This window comes from Triticum dicoccoides, chromosome 3A, assembly GCF_002162155.2.
Source record: "Triticum dicoccoides isolate Atlit2015 ecotype Zavitan chromosome 3A, WEW_v2.0, whole genome shotgun sequence".
NCBI lineage: Eukaryota > Viridiplantae > Streptophyta > Magnoliopsida > Poales > Poaceae > Triticum > Triticum dicoccoides.
Genome location: NC_041384.1, coordinates 547,476,684 through 547,489,835, shown reverse-complemented (window position 1 = coordinate 547,489,835; position 13,152 = coordinate 547,476,684). Strand labels below are relative to the sequence as shown.

At 46.8% G+C, this 13,152-nt stretch overlaps 1 protein-coding gene across 1 annotated transcript; it reads left to right on the top strand.

Moving 5' to 3' along the window:
* Positions 1-8,528: 8,528 nt before the first annotated feature.
* LOC119269088 lies at positions 8,529-11,077 on the top strand. The gene is made up of 2 exons (XM_037550839.1): positions 8,529-8,806; positions 9,867-11,077. Exon 2 carries the CDS (start codon positions 9,940-9,942, stop codon positions 10,774-10,776), a length of 837 nt encoding a protein of 278 aa, XP_037406736.1. The 5' UTR covers positions 8,529-8,806; positions 9,867-9,939; the 3' UTR covers positions 10,777-11,077.
* Positions 11,078-13,152: the final 2,075 nt, after the last annotated feature.

The window sequence follows — 13,152 nt, the reverse complement described above, 5'->3', positions numbered from 1 at the left end:
AGGCCGGAGAAGTGAAATTCTCACCCATTTTAGACACGACACGATAGCCCGTACCCCTGCGTCGCCCCGCTAGGGCGACACGGGGGCGATCTCGCGCCGCCGCCCCTCGTCGTCACCACGTTCCTCCTGTCCTCGCCGCTGCTAGAGGCTAGCGCCGGGCAGGCCCTGGGCACAGCCAAGGAAGGTGGCGGCGGGGAGCTTCTCGCGCTCGGGCAGGCGCATGGATCGGATCCGCCAGATTCGTCCGGCCCGGGCATAGGGTTTGAGGCGGCGGCCTCTGGTGGTGAGAGCGGCGTCGTCCGGGAGGCGGGCGGCGCTCGTCAGAGTTGTGGACCGCGTCTTCTCGGCCGCGCGGGCGGCGAGTTGGCGGTGGATGCGGGAGCCACGTAGAGGGATCCCCTGCTGCTCTCCTTCGCCAAATTTGAAAACGGCGCCCCCGTGATGCTGCTTCCTCCTCGTCAATCCGGCCGGATCTGGTGGCGGACTGCGCGGATGTGGGGTTGGGATCTCTGGATCGGAGTAATTTCTTGGCCGGCTGCGGCGGCCACGACGCCGGCGGCGCCCCAGGCGCTGTTTCCTTCTTGAAGGCGGCTTCGAGATCCAGCTCCCTCCCCCTCGTCCTCCCCCTGCACCCGGGTGAAAACCCACAACTTTGGTTGGGCGGCGGCGGTGCCCGGCTCCGTCACCTTCTTTAAGGCGCCGCTTTGGGTCTGCGGGGAGGTGAGACAGCTGCAGCGCGTTCTTGGCGTTCGTGATGGCGGCAGTTCTCTTTAGTGGTGTCGCTTCGCCATGGCGGTCGGCTGGTCCGGCTCTCGTGGTGATTGTGGTGCCCAACTCTTCGCCGTCTCTTCCTGGGGTGCTCCCATCCCGTTCAGAGAGGCTGGAGGTGGAGCGACTTCATCTTGCACGGAGCTTCGGTGGAGATGTCAAGTCATGCCTGACCGACAGCTGCTACGCTTTTTCATGCCTGGTCGGCAGGTGCTACGCACGACAGATCTTCCAAAGACTTCAAGCTGTTATGGCTGGTGGTACTTGGTAGCATGGTGCTGAGATGTATCAGTAGCGACCGCGACGTCCTCAGATGTTTGCGCGCAGGGAGGAGGTGCCGTTGGGCGCCGTGGTGGCGTCGACGATAGCTGGACCGAGCAAGGTTGATGCATCAGTACAATTCTGAAGATGGAGCGGTGGAAGTTGGTGGCGGCGGCCTCTGAGTGCACGCCGGACCGGTGAGACCCATGCCCGGCAGGCGTCCTGGATGGGATCTCAGGTCCTAGATGTTAGGTTTGGCTGCGATGCCTCTTTGGTATTAGGCCCAGGCTATCTGCGCCCCTTCATCAACTGGATAGAGTGGCTTAGACGGCGGCTTTAGTCTTATTGTTGTATTACTTTGTAAGGTCTTGTGAGAATAATTAATAAAATGGCCGTATGCATCGCCCAGATGCAGAGGCCGGGGTCATCCTCCTTTTCTAAAAAAAATATAAACACGTTTTAATGTGTTTATTCATTCTCTTCAGTTCTTCGTATGTAGTTCATATTAAAATATCTAAAATATATTATATTTGTGAACAGAAGGAGTATATATCATGCTAATGCACGACCAATTGGTGTTTCTGTACGCTAAGTTACAACACAAAGGTGACCATTTTCTCGTCCGCCCCCTCCTCTCTCTCTCTTTCTCTCTCTCACACACACACACATGCGCGCTCGCACATTGATTTTTATAGTATTTATTAGGAGCATCTCCAACAGTTCTTGTAAAAAAATCCCGGCCATAAGAGCGGTTTTATGCATATTTATGGGAAGTTGTCTAGTGAGGTATTTTCCCAGTTCCTCTAAACATCTTCCCTTAAGATCAGTTTTTTCTATTTCCCATTAAACAAGCATATAAGTGTCACATGCACGTCGGGAGAGCTCATCGGGGTCACGGTCCACTATGGTGGCTCATCGGAGCTAGCGGAGACGGCTGGTGGTGGGGCTCGGGAGGCGGCGGCAAAGGTCTCGGTATTCGGCTAGCAAGTGTAGGGGCAGTGTGGCGGGGAGGCAACAAGAGGGTGTTGGTGGTGACGACGACCGGAGGTGGCGGTGATGGCGCGCGGGTCTCCAGCAGCAGCCGGGTGCTGCCGGAGCACGCGCGGCCAATACGGCGCGACAACAATCCATGGTTGCGGTCGGCGACGCATGCGGGGAAGGCGGTGGGGCAGAGGGGCCGGTGCGGGGAGGAGGTAGCTGTGGCTGGCACATGTGGGGGAGGTGGTGGGACGGCGGGCGCAGGTGCTGGGAGGCGGTGACGGGGTGATGCGACAGGCAAGTTTGGAGGCGCCCTGAAACTTTAGCGACTGCGTCCCGCCAACGCTTAACGGAGGACTCATGTTCCCGCAGATGGAGAAGAAGTTTGAAAGTGTTTATTGGATCCCGTAAAAAATTGCGCATCTACGGAAACTGTTTGGAGAGTTTTTTTTGTCCAACTTCCGCTAAACGGTAGTTATTTTATGGATGGAAACTTTGTGAGATGCTCTACGAGTTTGGGGACCTTACTTTGTTTGGTGTCTTTGGTCCCATTATACTACTGAATTGTCCAAGGGGACCTCTGTATACATATACCATGATGTTGTGATGACCTCTGAGGTTTGTCACTTAATTGATGTGACTTGCACTCTTCCTCACACTATCAGCTAGTGGGAAGGCGTTTGGGACGAGATGATCGAGTAATTCCGAATTTCCGAGGATATCACGCATGGTCGTGCTAGTCTGCAAAGTAGGCATCAGGAGGATATGGGGGGATGCTCTCCGCGCACAAATTTTATGCATATGATACATGCATGACTTTGTCAATGTGGTGTAAGGGCGACATATATGATATGGCTCGTCCCTTCCATTTGGGTATTATGTTGCAGTGATGCAGTATATGCATGCATTTGCATCCCAATGAACTGCAGAGTGCAGAGAATTCTGGGTCCTTCTGATATATTATTTCAGTTATAACACGTCCGTACGTGTTCCTGAAAAGAAGTACTAAAAGTGAGAAAAAGACTAAGGACAAATCTTTGCCAGTCAATGTCAAATGAATGGCTAAATGAGAGAGGGAGGGCTATACCTAGTATACGTATAAGACACGTTTAACTAACGGGAAATTAGATATACAAACAGTTCCTTTTTTCTGTGAATATGCAAGATTACATATCAATGTGTTAATAGAAAGTGCGTGAAATGGTTACAACATGCAACTCACAAGCCACATACACGAGCCGGCGTGGCAGCAAGTGCGTGAGCAAAAGAAGGGTGCTCCGCCCTAAAACGCACACCCTGTGACTGTGGCAACCGAAAATGGTACACTTACGCGCAACTTCCACGGAAAGCTGGCTACGCTCTGATGTGGCAGAAGGAGATAGCGATGTGAGCCCGCAATTCACGCAGAGTGAAAAATAAGCCCCAATCAGTTGGCTCCCCCTCCACGCGTAGATGATTTCCGTGGGTCGGTCATCCGCAAGTGTAGCATCGTTGCTGTGGTAACAATAGATCGATCCCTCTGGGTTAAGCGTGCAATTTAGGGATGGATGACCAACCGAAAAATTCTTATTGAGTGCATACAAATGAGGACAAGGTGTGCATCAATGCAGGAATTAAAGACTTGTGTCAGTCTATGACTCCAGAAAAAACAACTATCGGTTTGGGTGTTACAATCTCTTTCAATACGAACACACTTGTATTATTTGTATTTCATGCATATTATATATTAATAGAGTGGCCATTGGTCAAAGCCTTCTTTTAAACAATTATGCATTATATTTCAGGCCGAAGGGGATCACATAAAATCTTGCATTGTCATTTTCCACTAATTTTTCTCATTTTTTGTCATTTCTGGCACGCATGTGTATTATTGCTTGATGGTATTTACAGTGAAGCAAATTAATAATAATGAATCAGAAGGGACTAGTATAAAACAAGACCTTGCTCAATAACAGGAATGACATGATGACATCCATGATCCAATTAGAGTAAATATACTTCATACTGAGTCTACTTGGTATTAGCGTAGAATAATATACTTTGAAACAAACATATTTTAGAAATTTGAAGAAATAAGGTGCATATGTTATGTAAGCTATTTATGTAGTATGCACAACTTTTCTCAACATAGGCAGAAAGAACATATGTATTTATTCGTAAAGAGAAGGAAAGAAATCATCAACAAAACTATTGGATTCACACGACATCACCATAAAAGAGATGAGAACAATCTTAATATTCTTCTAATATACCACATTGGATTTTTACTTTCGAAAAGGAGGATTGCATCAAGTGATGCACATGGTCATTTATTAAAACAAACCAAGTATCAAAGTATCACGAGCAGCTCCGGTACAAAGAAAAGAGAGCAAAATTTACATGATGAATGTCACAACAGGCACAAATAGTAAAAAAATGCTTACACACATATTTTATTATTGGATCGCCATCCAAACGGTTGTACGTATTCTGTGCTACTGTCTCATATTGGTTGCACCCAGAGCGTAACTCCCTCACTTCCGGCATGGGATATGGCCTCTCCCACTTATCATAATCAAGTGTCATGCAATGCTACAAATGCATTAATATGATGTGACACTATAAATAATGATGAGAGATGATACCAATAGCATTGTTTACAGTATAATACCACACAGAACAAGCAAATTTAATGCCAAGTACACCTTGTACGCAACTTTATATTGAGATTATTTCTATAAATTAATGAATAAGTTGGCATACTGATATTATGCAACGAGAACTTTGTAACCATGCATGCACTATGATACTACCCAGAGTGAATTGCAAAAAACCACTATATTTGGGGCATCATTTGCAAAAAAACACGAGGTCGCTAATCATTTGCAAAAAACATCACAGATTCAGTAAACTTTTTGCAGTTTGCACTGAACGGCCGATTTGCTTCGTTTGACTCGTTTCCGACAGCTGGCGCCCGGTTTCCCCCTACATGGCATAACGGACGGGAGATGGCGCCGTCAGCTCGAGACGACTTGGTCGGCTCACAGGCCGACCGCGCCACCCCCACTCCACTTCTCACTCACTCGCTCCTCTGTTTCTCTCTCGCGCTCTCAACCTTGCTCTGCCGCCTCTTGTCTCTGCTCGCCGCCGGCCGCCATGGTGTCTTGGAGCGACGGCGAGAGCAGTGAGGACTCTGACGTGCAGTTCATCTCTTCCTACGACTCCCCTATTAAGGCCAGTTGATTTCACCAGGACTGCATTAGGGTTTCGATTTGGGCATTTTTTATTTAGGGTTTCAACTCAATTTGAACCAATACATTTGTGTTTCCCAGATCCCGGCAACAATCGGTGACTCGTTGTTCACTGGTGCTGCTGATGATTTGAGGGTGATGTGCGAGCATGGCAAGCCATGGAAGAAATGTGTTGCATTCGAGGGGATAAGCACTGGGAGGAGGTTCGTTGCTTGTGCCTTAGAAGTAAGTTAGGAAATTAGTTGCAAACTGATACCTCTCCTGTGTAGTACAGCTCATCTGTTCTAGGGTTAATTGTTCATGTTCTAGGGTTTACTGTTCATTGTTCACAGTTCTTGTTCAGTGTTCATAGATACTGATTTTTGTTCATAGTCAATGTTCATGTTAGGGAACATGCTCACAATAATTGTTGTTTAATTTTGTCAGTTGAATTGATCCAACTGAATATGCATCTTAACTGTAACATGAACTTAACTGAATATGTAACATGTGACAGCGTGTTTGAACTACTTTATCTTGTATTGCATGGAGCTAATAATTGTGTATTAGTGCAGTGGGTAGACGAGGAGTGGCTAGATCATCTCCAGAATGCCCTCCACAAACTAGTGTGCAATTGCAGTTAAAACTACTGAGCCATTCTGTTAAAACTAGAGTTACAGTTAAGTTAAAAAGAACTTTGCAGTTCAAATTCAATTAGCTTGACTGGATAATTAAGGGCAAGCTAATTTGCATTTAGCAACCACTACTGTAACCCTATAATTCTAACAAAATACCTACAACATAATCCCCAACTCTGTAACAGTTACACCCTAACCCTAGAACCCTAACCCTAGAATCCAGATTGGGGAAACGGTAAGGAGGGGGAGAGGACGGATGGCTTACACCACACCGCTGAAGGAGGATGCAAAGTGATGGCTACCCGTCGGATTTGCCTTCACCACCTTCACGAATGCCCTAGCTGTTCGCGTACTCCGGGGAATGGGGAGGAGGAAGTGCCTAAGAAGGATTCGAGCTCCCGCAGTGCACGAGTGGATCTTCGTCGCCGCCACCACTAGCATCGCCAGCAGAAGCGCCGCCTACGCCGCCGCCGTCGCCACCGCTAGGTTTCGCCTTCCCCATGGAGCCCGAGGGAGAGCAGAGAGTGAGAAGTGGAGTGGGGACGGCGCGGTCGGTCCGTCCGACGTGATCCGACCAAGTCGTCTTGAGCTGACGGCGCCGTCTCCCATCTGTTATGCCACACAGGAGGAAACCGGGCCCCAGCTTTTGGAAATGCAATCAAACGAAGCAAATCGTCCGTTCAGTGCAAACTGCAAAAAGTTTACTGAATGTGCGGTGTTTTTTGTGTAAATAATTAGCGCCCTCGTGGTTGTCTACAGACGATGCCCCAAATGTGGTGGTTTTTTGCAATTCACTCTACTACCATCATGAGAGGCCTAAGGCTACTCATAATGGGGAGTATCATATATTACTATCATGCATATGATACTACTGTATGATACTACCTTTGTAGTTCATAGTATAATAAATGATCTTATTTATCGCCGTACATGACACATAGTAGGATAATATTTATTATGATATGGTATCTACCTATGTTACTCTAACCCTACCTCTCTCTTTTTTAATTGTCTACCACATCAGCATGTTTGATAGTCTCGAGTACATGATACCGGCTAAGATACCACCATGGCCAGCCTAATATGTCAACATATACGCATGGTCTCCTTAGGACAGAAGAGGCCTTGATATGCGCCCAAGAATTTTTATACTAATTTCTAACAGAAGGAGCTATATTGAGCGAAACTTGAAGGCAGTCAAAAAAACTACCCCAGCTATAGAAGCGAAGGAATTGGCGGGAACCAGAAGAGCAACATCACTCGGCGCATCCTTGGATACTGAAATTTTATGAATACGTGAAGACTGAAGATGAACTAGTCTGAATCAATTCATCCAACTTCACATGGAAATGATTCTGTCCGATTATTTCCCTCCTTTGTTGGTCCAAATTTTATGTCTTTACTGTGGATAAAAGCTGGAGTGGTCCTGCTCTAGTTGATGCTGCAAAGAAGAATGGTCCCTAGCCTAAACTAGGTAGCCTCCTAGACCTCGATGTCGAAAGATTTGTAAAGGTGCGCGCGGTAGTGTATCCGGTCCAAATATTGGAAAGCCCAATATGTAAGCAATCTAGCAACATATCTCAAAGTTGTGCATGCACTCGCCATGCTTCAGCCTGAAGGCGCTGGTAAATGGCAGAATTCACAACTTGCTCTTGCAAGCTTCGGATTCTAGCTTCTAAAAAGGCAAAGCGGCTGGCATGCTAGCTAGCTAGCTAGCTAAGCTAGCTGCTAAGTGCTGATAATCCATAGGCACAAGTGTTGCATGTCAATGTCAACGAAAATTTCGCCGCTCCTTGCCACTGCATGCATACGCGCGCGGGTAAATGTTAGGTCAAGCATATTTTATCTTATCATTTCATGCGAAATAGTACTTCCTCGTACCAAAATATAAGATGTTTTTGCAATACAAATTAAACTACAAAAACGTCTTTTATCTTGGTACAGAGGTAGTACCATCAAAGAATGCCTCCAGCAAAACTAAGTCGCAGCTCGCAACACTAAATAGGAACAAATAAGACTTATTGGTGGCTAGCTATAGTATATGAGTCGGAGAGGACTGTCCCTAAAATGAATGACTTTGTTTTTTTCAAGGAGGATAACACTCGGTTGTCATATACTCCCTCCGCCCGGTGAAGAGTGTATGTTTGGGTTTAAAATTTGTTCAAAAAAAGTATACTTCTATCTTTTCAATGCACTTTAAAATATTTTTCCTCATCATAAGGTAATCAAGATCAATAGCATTATATACAGTCTTCTTAATTTCTACATGCACTTATCTCATTGAGGGTTGGGTAATTAAAGAGGAGAGAGATGGTGGCTTGCATCTTCCTAATGCATTTTTTACTCCACTTCATAATTTGTCCTAAAATTTCTAGACGTACACTTTTCACCGGACGGAGGAGTAACCATATATTGCTGGTCAATTTAACGATGAAAAGGAATAACCTTGTACTACGTGTTACACGCGTGAGCTCAATTTTTATTTTTTTTTAACTTTTTTTTTGCAGGGAAGTGATTAAGCTGAAGTTCAGACGTACATTTATGCCCACGTAGGCCTATGAGCCGGTGGCCAGGTCATCCGGCCGCCGCTACGTACGTAAGGGTGGGTGGAGGGAGGGGGTCGATGGATGCAGTGAAGTGAGGCGGGGGAGCAACACAACACAGCTATGGTGGTAAAAGGACAGGGACACGCGACAGCGACGCTAGCTGCTGATCGATTGATCGATCCCACCATTTATGCAGTCGCGGCAGTACTGTAAATACCCACCACAAGCTCCACTGCCACATCCTAATTCGCTAGCTCGCTCTCGCTCCGGCTGCCGCTCTCAAGCTACCTGGCAGCTAGCTAGCTAGGGTTCGTCTACGGAAGCTGACCGCGAGCTGGCTGGCCGGAGAGACCGAGCAGCTCCGCGCGCCGCAGCGGGCCTGGAGCTGCCTAGCTAGCAAAGCTCGGTGAGTTCTTGTGAGCGTGCTTCCTTAATTCCGCTAGCTCTCCCATGGGTGTGTATATATACGATTTACATGGTTTTTTGATTTGTTGATTCTTTTCTATATGGAATTTGAGATCACGGGAGTACTGATAGGATTTTGTGGGATTTCTTAATTTTTGGTGCCTTTTCGTGGTCCTTGATTAGAATTTCATGCGGCAGATCTGGGAGATTTGTTAATCCCTCTCGCTTTGTATACTGATTCTTTGGAATTTTTAAGTCCTTATAAGATTATTTTCCTTTCCCACCGAAGTGTTCTTGTATCGAAACCAAAACTGCACTGGATCCCGAGCTGGAGGACCATTTCTCTTTCTCTCTCTTCTCCTTTTTCCTTGTGGGAGCGCCCGATCTGAACCGAATAGTTTGAATTACCCAGTCTCATCGCTTGTAGTACTAATCACTGACACCACAGACTTTTAGTTCAAGAAATCCCAATCGAATCCACGGAATTAAATTTAGGTTGTATGACAGACAGGCCTGCAGGATTGTGAAAAGGAAGCAGCTGCTAGCAGCCTAGCACTCAATACAAACCCCCTCCCCTCGTTTCACAGAGGCCCAGTGGTGAGACTTGTAGGACGACCCCGATTCATAACTTGACTGCAGAACAATCAAAGAGGGCTGAGCCGTTCATATGTTCAACCATGGAATCATTCTCTTGGGCACCGCATGCAGATCGTGCCGCGTGCGCCTGCGCATCCACAGCGTCCATGGGGGGCTCAAGCTGCTGTTGTTCCATTTCCATCTACCCTGCTGCAGCAGTTGCATGCAGCTTGAATAAAGCTGCCGCGCGCGCTCTCCTCTCCCAATCCCATCCCCCCGTTGCCGATGGAACAGTACGTACGTACGTGGCGCACATCGACCGGCCGGTAGACCCCCTGCGCGCCGTTCGGGCACAGTGGTGGACTGGTGGTGCATGCTTGATTGGTGGCTTGCTCCTGTAGAAACACCATTAAATCTCCTTGCTAGCTGCAGGCCTGCAGCTGCATGCGATGTTAATTAATCGAGCTGATGATGTGATATGGCAGGTGAAGCTAGCTAGCGCTAGCGGATGATCGAAAGCCGATCGACGATGCGCTTCGTCGTCGGAGGTCACTTGAAATGATGAGCGGCAACACCCAGCAGCAGCAGTCGGCGGCGGCGGCGGAGGAGGAGCAGGAGTTAGCGCGGAAGCACGCGGCCGCGGTGGCTACGTCGCGGCAATGGTCGTCCCAGACGGAGTCACGGATAGTGCGCGTGTCGCGCGTCTTCGGCGGCAAGGACCGCCACAGCAAGGTGAAGACCGTCAAGGGTCTCCGCGACCGGCGCGTGCGGCTGTCCGTGCAGACGGCGATCCAGCTCTACGACCTGCAGGACCGGCTGGGCCTTAACCAGCCCAGCAAGGTCGTCGACTGGCTGCTCAACGCGGCCCGCCACGAGATCGACAAGCTGCCGCCGCTCCAGTTCCCGCCGCACCAGGTCGACCTCATGGACCACATGATGACCTCCTCCTCCATGCCGCTCATGCCGCACGTCGATGACAAGTTCTGCCACTTCGCGTCCACGCTTGCCGGAGATGGTGGCGTCAAGGCCGGGGCCGACGCAGATGGCGGTGGAGCTCACCACAACATGGGGAGGTTCGGCTACCACCGGTTCATGGGGCTCAATAACAACTCCCTGGGACTGGTCAACAGCGGGATGCCATACAATTTCACCGGCGAGTCATGGAATAATAGCAGTGTGCACCAGAGCGGCGGCGCTGGCTCGCCACAGGTCTCGATTGCTGCCGCCGCCGCGGCTCACCACTCGGCATTCCCGTCGTTACTCTCCTTGGCTCCAAGGTCGCATCAGCTGGTTTACTACTCGTCCGAGGCCGATCAGTTCCCAGTTGATGACCTGGGCTCCCAAAGCTTATCCTTGAGCTCGGCGAGAGCTTTCCATGACCAGACAGGGAGCTAGCTGCCACCTAGCTAGTTAGTACAACGCTGGATCGATCGATATCCTGAAGAAGATGGAGCTGATCGATCGGTGGTATGGATTGCAACTTTTATCCTCAAGGTAGGACTTAATAATGCTCTCCCAAAGCACAAAATAGCTAGCTAGTAGAAGTGTGTGTGTATGCATTGGTTTTTTTAGATATACTTCTTCCTATGGGTCAAGCCTAACCGCGGGTTCTAAAAATGTTTTATGCTTTAAACATATGCTTAATTTGGCTTTGGAAGTTGAGCAATGCTATCTGGTGGGCTTGCTGTGTGTGCCATACGAATTTGTTACTTCTTTTCATATACAAAGAAGTAAGCTGTGTAATGGTTTATTGTGCAATAACATTTTTGATTTTTTTAACATTAGTTTATCTAATTAATCTCTCTCTCTCTCTCTCTTGCTATGAAACCATGTCCAGGTATGTTATTTGAGTTTTATTGTTACACGTACGTGCTACAGCTTTAGCCAGCGGAAAAAGTCCTGCCCCCGTTCCATTGATTGTACTTTGTCCCACCTTGGGCAGGAACTCTACCATTCGATACAAGTAGAAATTTAGCAACTAGAGAAAATCCCCATGAAAACTACAAAAATAACAGGTTCACTAGCTACCATATAAACCAGGCCCATTCTGCCATAGTGACTAGCCAACACAAACTCAAGACACACCAAGCTCCCACTCAATAAATCTATACTATCTAACAAGAAATCATATATGCACGCATCCCAAAGCACATGCAAGTTACAGGCAATGTTAAAGGATATCTAAAATATTGCATCATCTAACTTCTCTAGTCTAAAATTTTGAAGTTTTATATTAATTCTTAGCATGATATGAAATCTGAATTTTGAACCATAGCATCACACATGATTAGTTGAAGGTGGTTAATTACCAATTCCCCGGCCGTGAGGCTAATATTACCTAAAAACAGCTCATGTACCTTTACATTGTTATATCTCCTGCAGGTTCTCCCTTAAAGCATGAGAGAACATGTGAGAGGCAAAGCCTTACATTCTGCCGGCTAATATAAGTTTTTAAAAGTTTTCCCTTCGACATGGGAATGCTAGTGCAACATTTACTAGTTGCTAGAGGTAAAAAAAGAAGACTCAGGAATGGCTTGTAAAAACAATAAACAAAGTGGACATATAGTGATAGGAGAAAATTAAATGTAAGCAAAGAAATTGTTGCATTAGCATTGCATTAAGAGATGAGAATAAACGGAAAGTCTGAAAAACATAAAACAATGAGGTAGAGAAAAACAACATTGTATCATAGCTCTGAGGACAACAAGCGTTGTACACAAAAGGGGAGTAAAATCCAAAAGCCTATCTGCCCATCATCTAGAACCACATTTGTCTGAAGCAGACTAATCATGCAAAACCTCTACAATGTTGCAAACATCCAGGCTGCATCACAACCTAAATGGTTGAAGATCGAGTCATCGAGCTCAACAAAAAGAGAGGAAATTTCATACCATCTCTCCAGCTACAGCAGACCCGGCCTTTGATTTGTGGTCTAGGTTCTAGCACCTAACCCTGGGCCAACTTCGGAAGGGGGTCAATTTCATCATTGTATGCACCGTTCGCTAGAGTTTTCAAGAAGGCCTTCCTTCTACCTAGAGTGATTAGTGACATGATGAAATCCCAATGTCCTGAGTGGAAGTCGATTGGTAGGAAATGGTAGTCTTAGAGAGTAATCATGTAGTGTGTATCTTTGGGGTAGATGGGGGATTTTGGGGCTGGATTTTCTTGGCGCTATCGACCCTTCCCTTTGGAAAACTTTCCTTTCTATCTCAATATACAAGCGCACTGATCTCTAACATGTTCTCAAAAAACAATAGCGGGGAAACACTGAAGCCCCCTCATCTTCCTATTTTGATATTGATATATCCATTTCTTGCAAACACCCATGATATTATGTTGATCTTAGCAGATAGACCACATCTACGTACTAATCATACAAGAAAAAGGTTATCTATACTTTGCCATTATATCATCTTGAACTCCATTCTCATCTGGACCATGTGAGTTCGGTAAACCAATGCCATTATGCCGTCGATGCTATTAATAGGCTTGGGTTCTCAGTAGTAGGTTATTTGCATGAGGTGGGCCACAATATAGTTGAGGTAGAGAGGTATCAACATATGGATTAGAGTTAATATTGTGAGACCGAACTGTTAATGGGGAGCATGTTGCATAGAGTCCTTATAAAATAAGGACTATAAGAAATGTGACTTTATGTCGTTGTTTGTTGTCCAAATTCAGCATGATACTGAAATAAAAGGTGCTTCCCTAGAGCCATTTGTATGAATTTGGTAAGTGTCAATTAATTGACGGGCAGAGGTAGGCTACCGA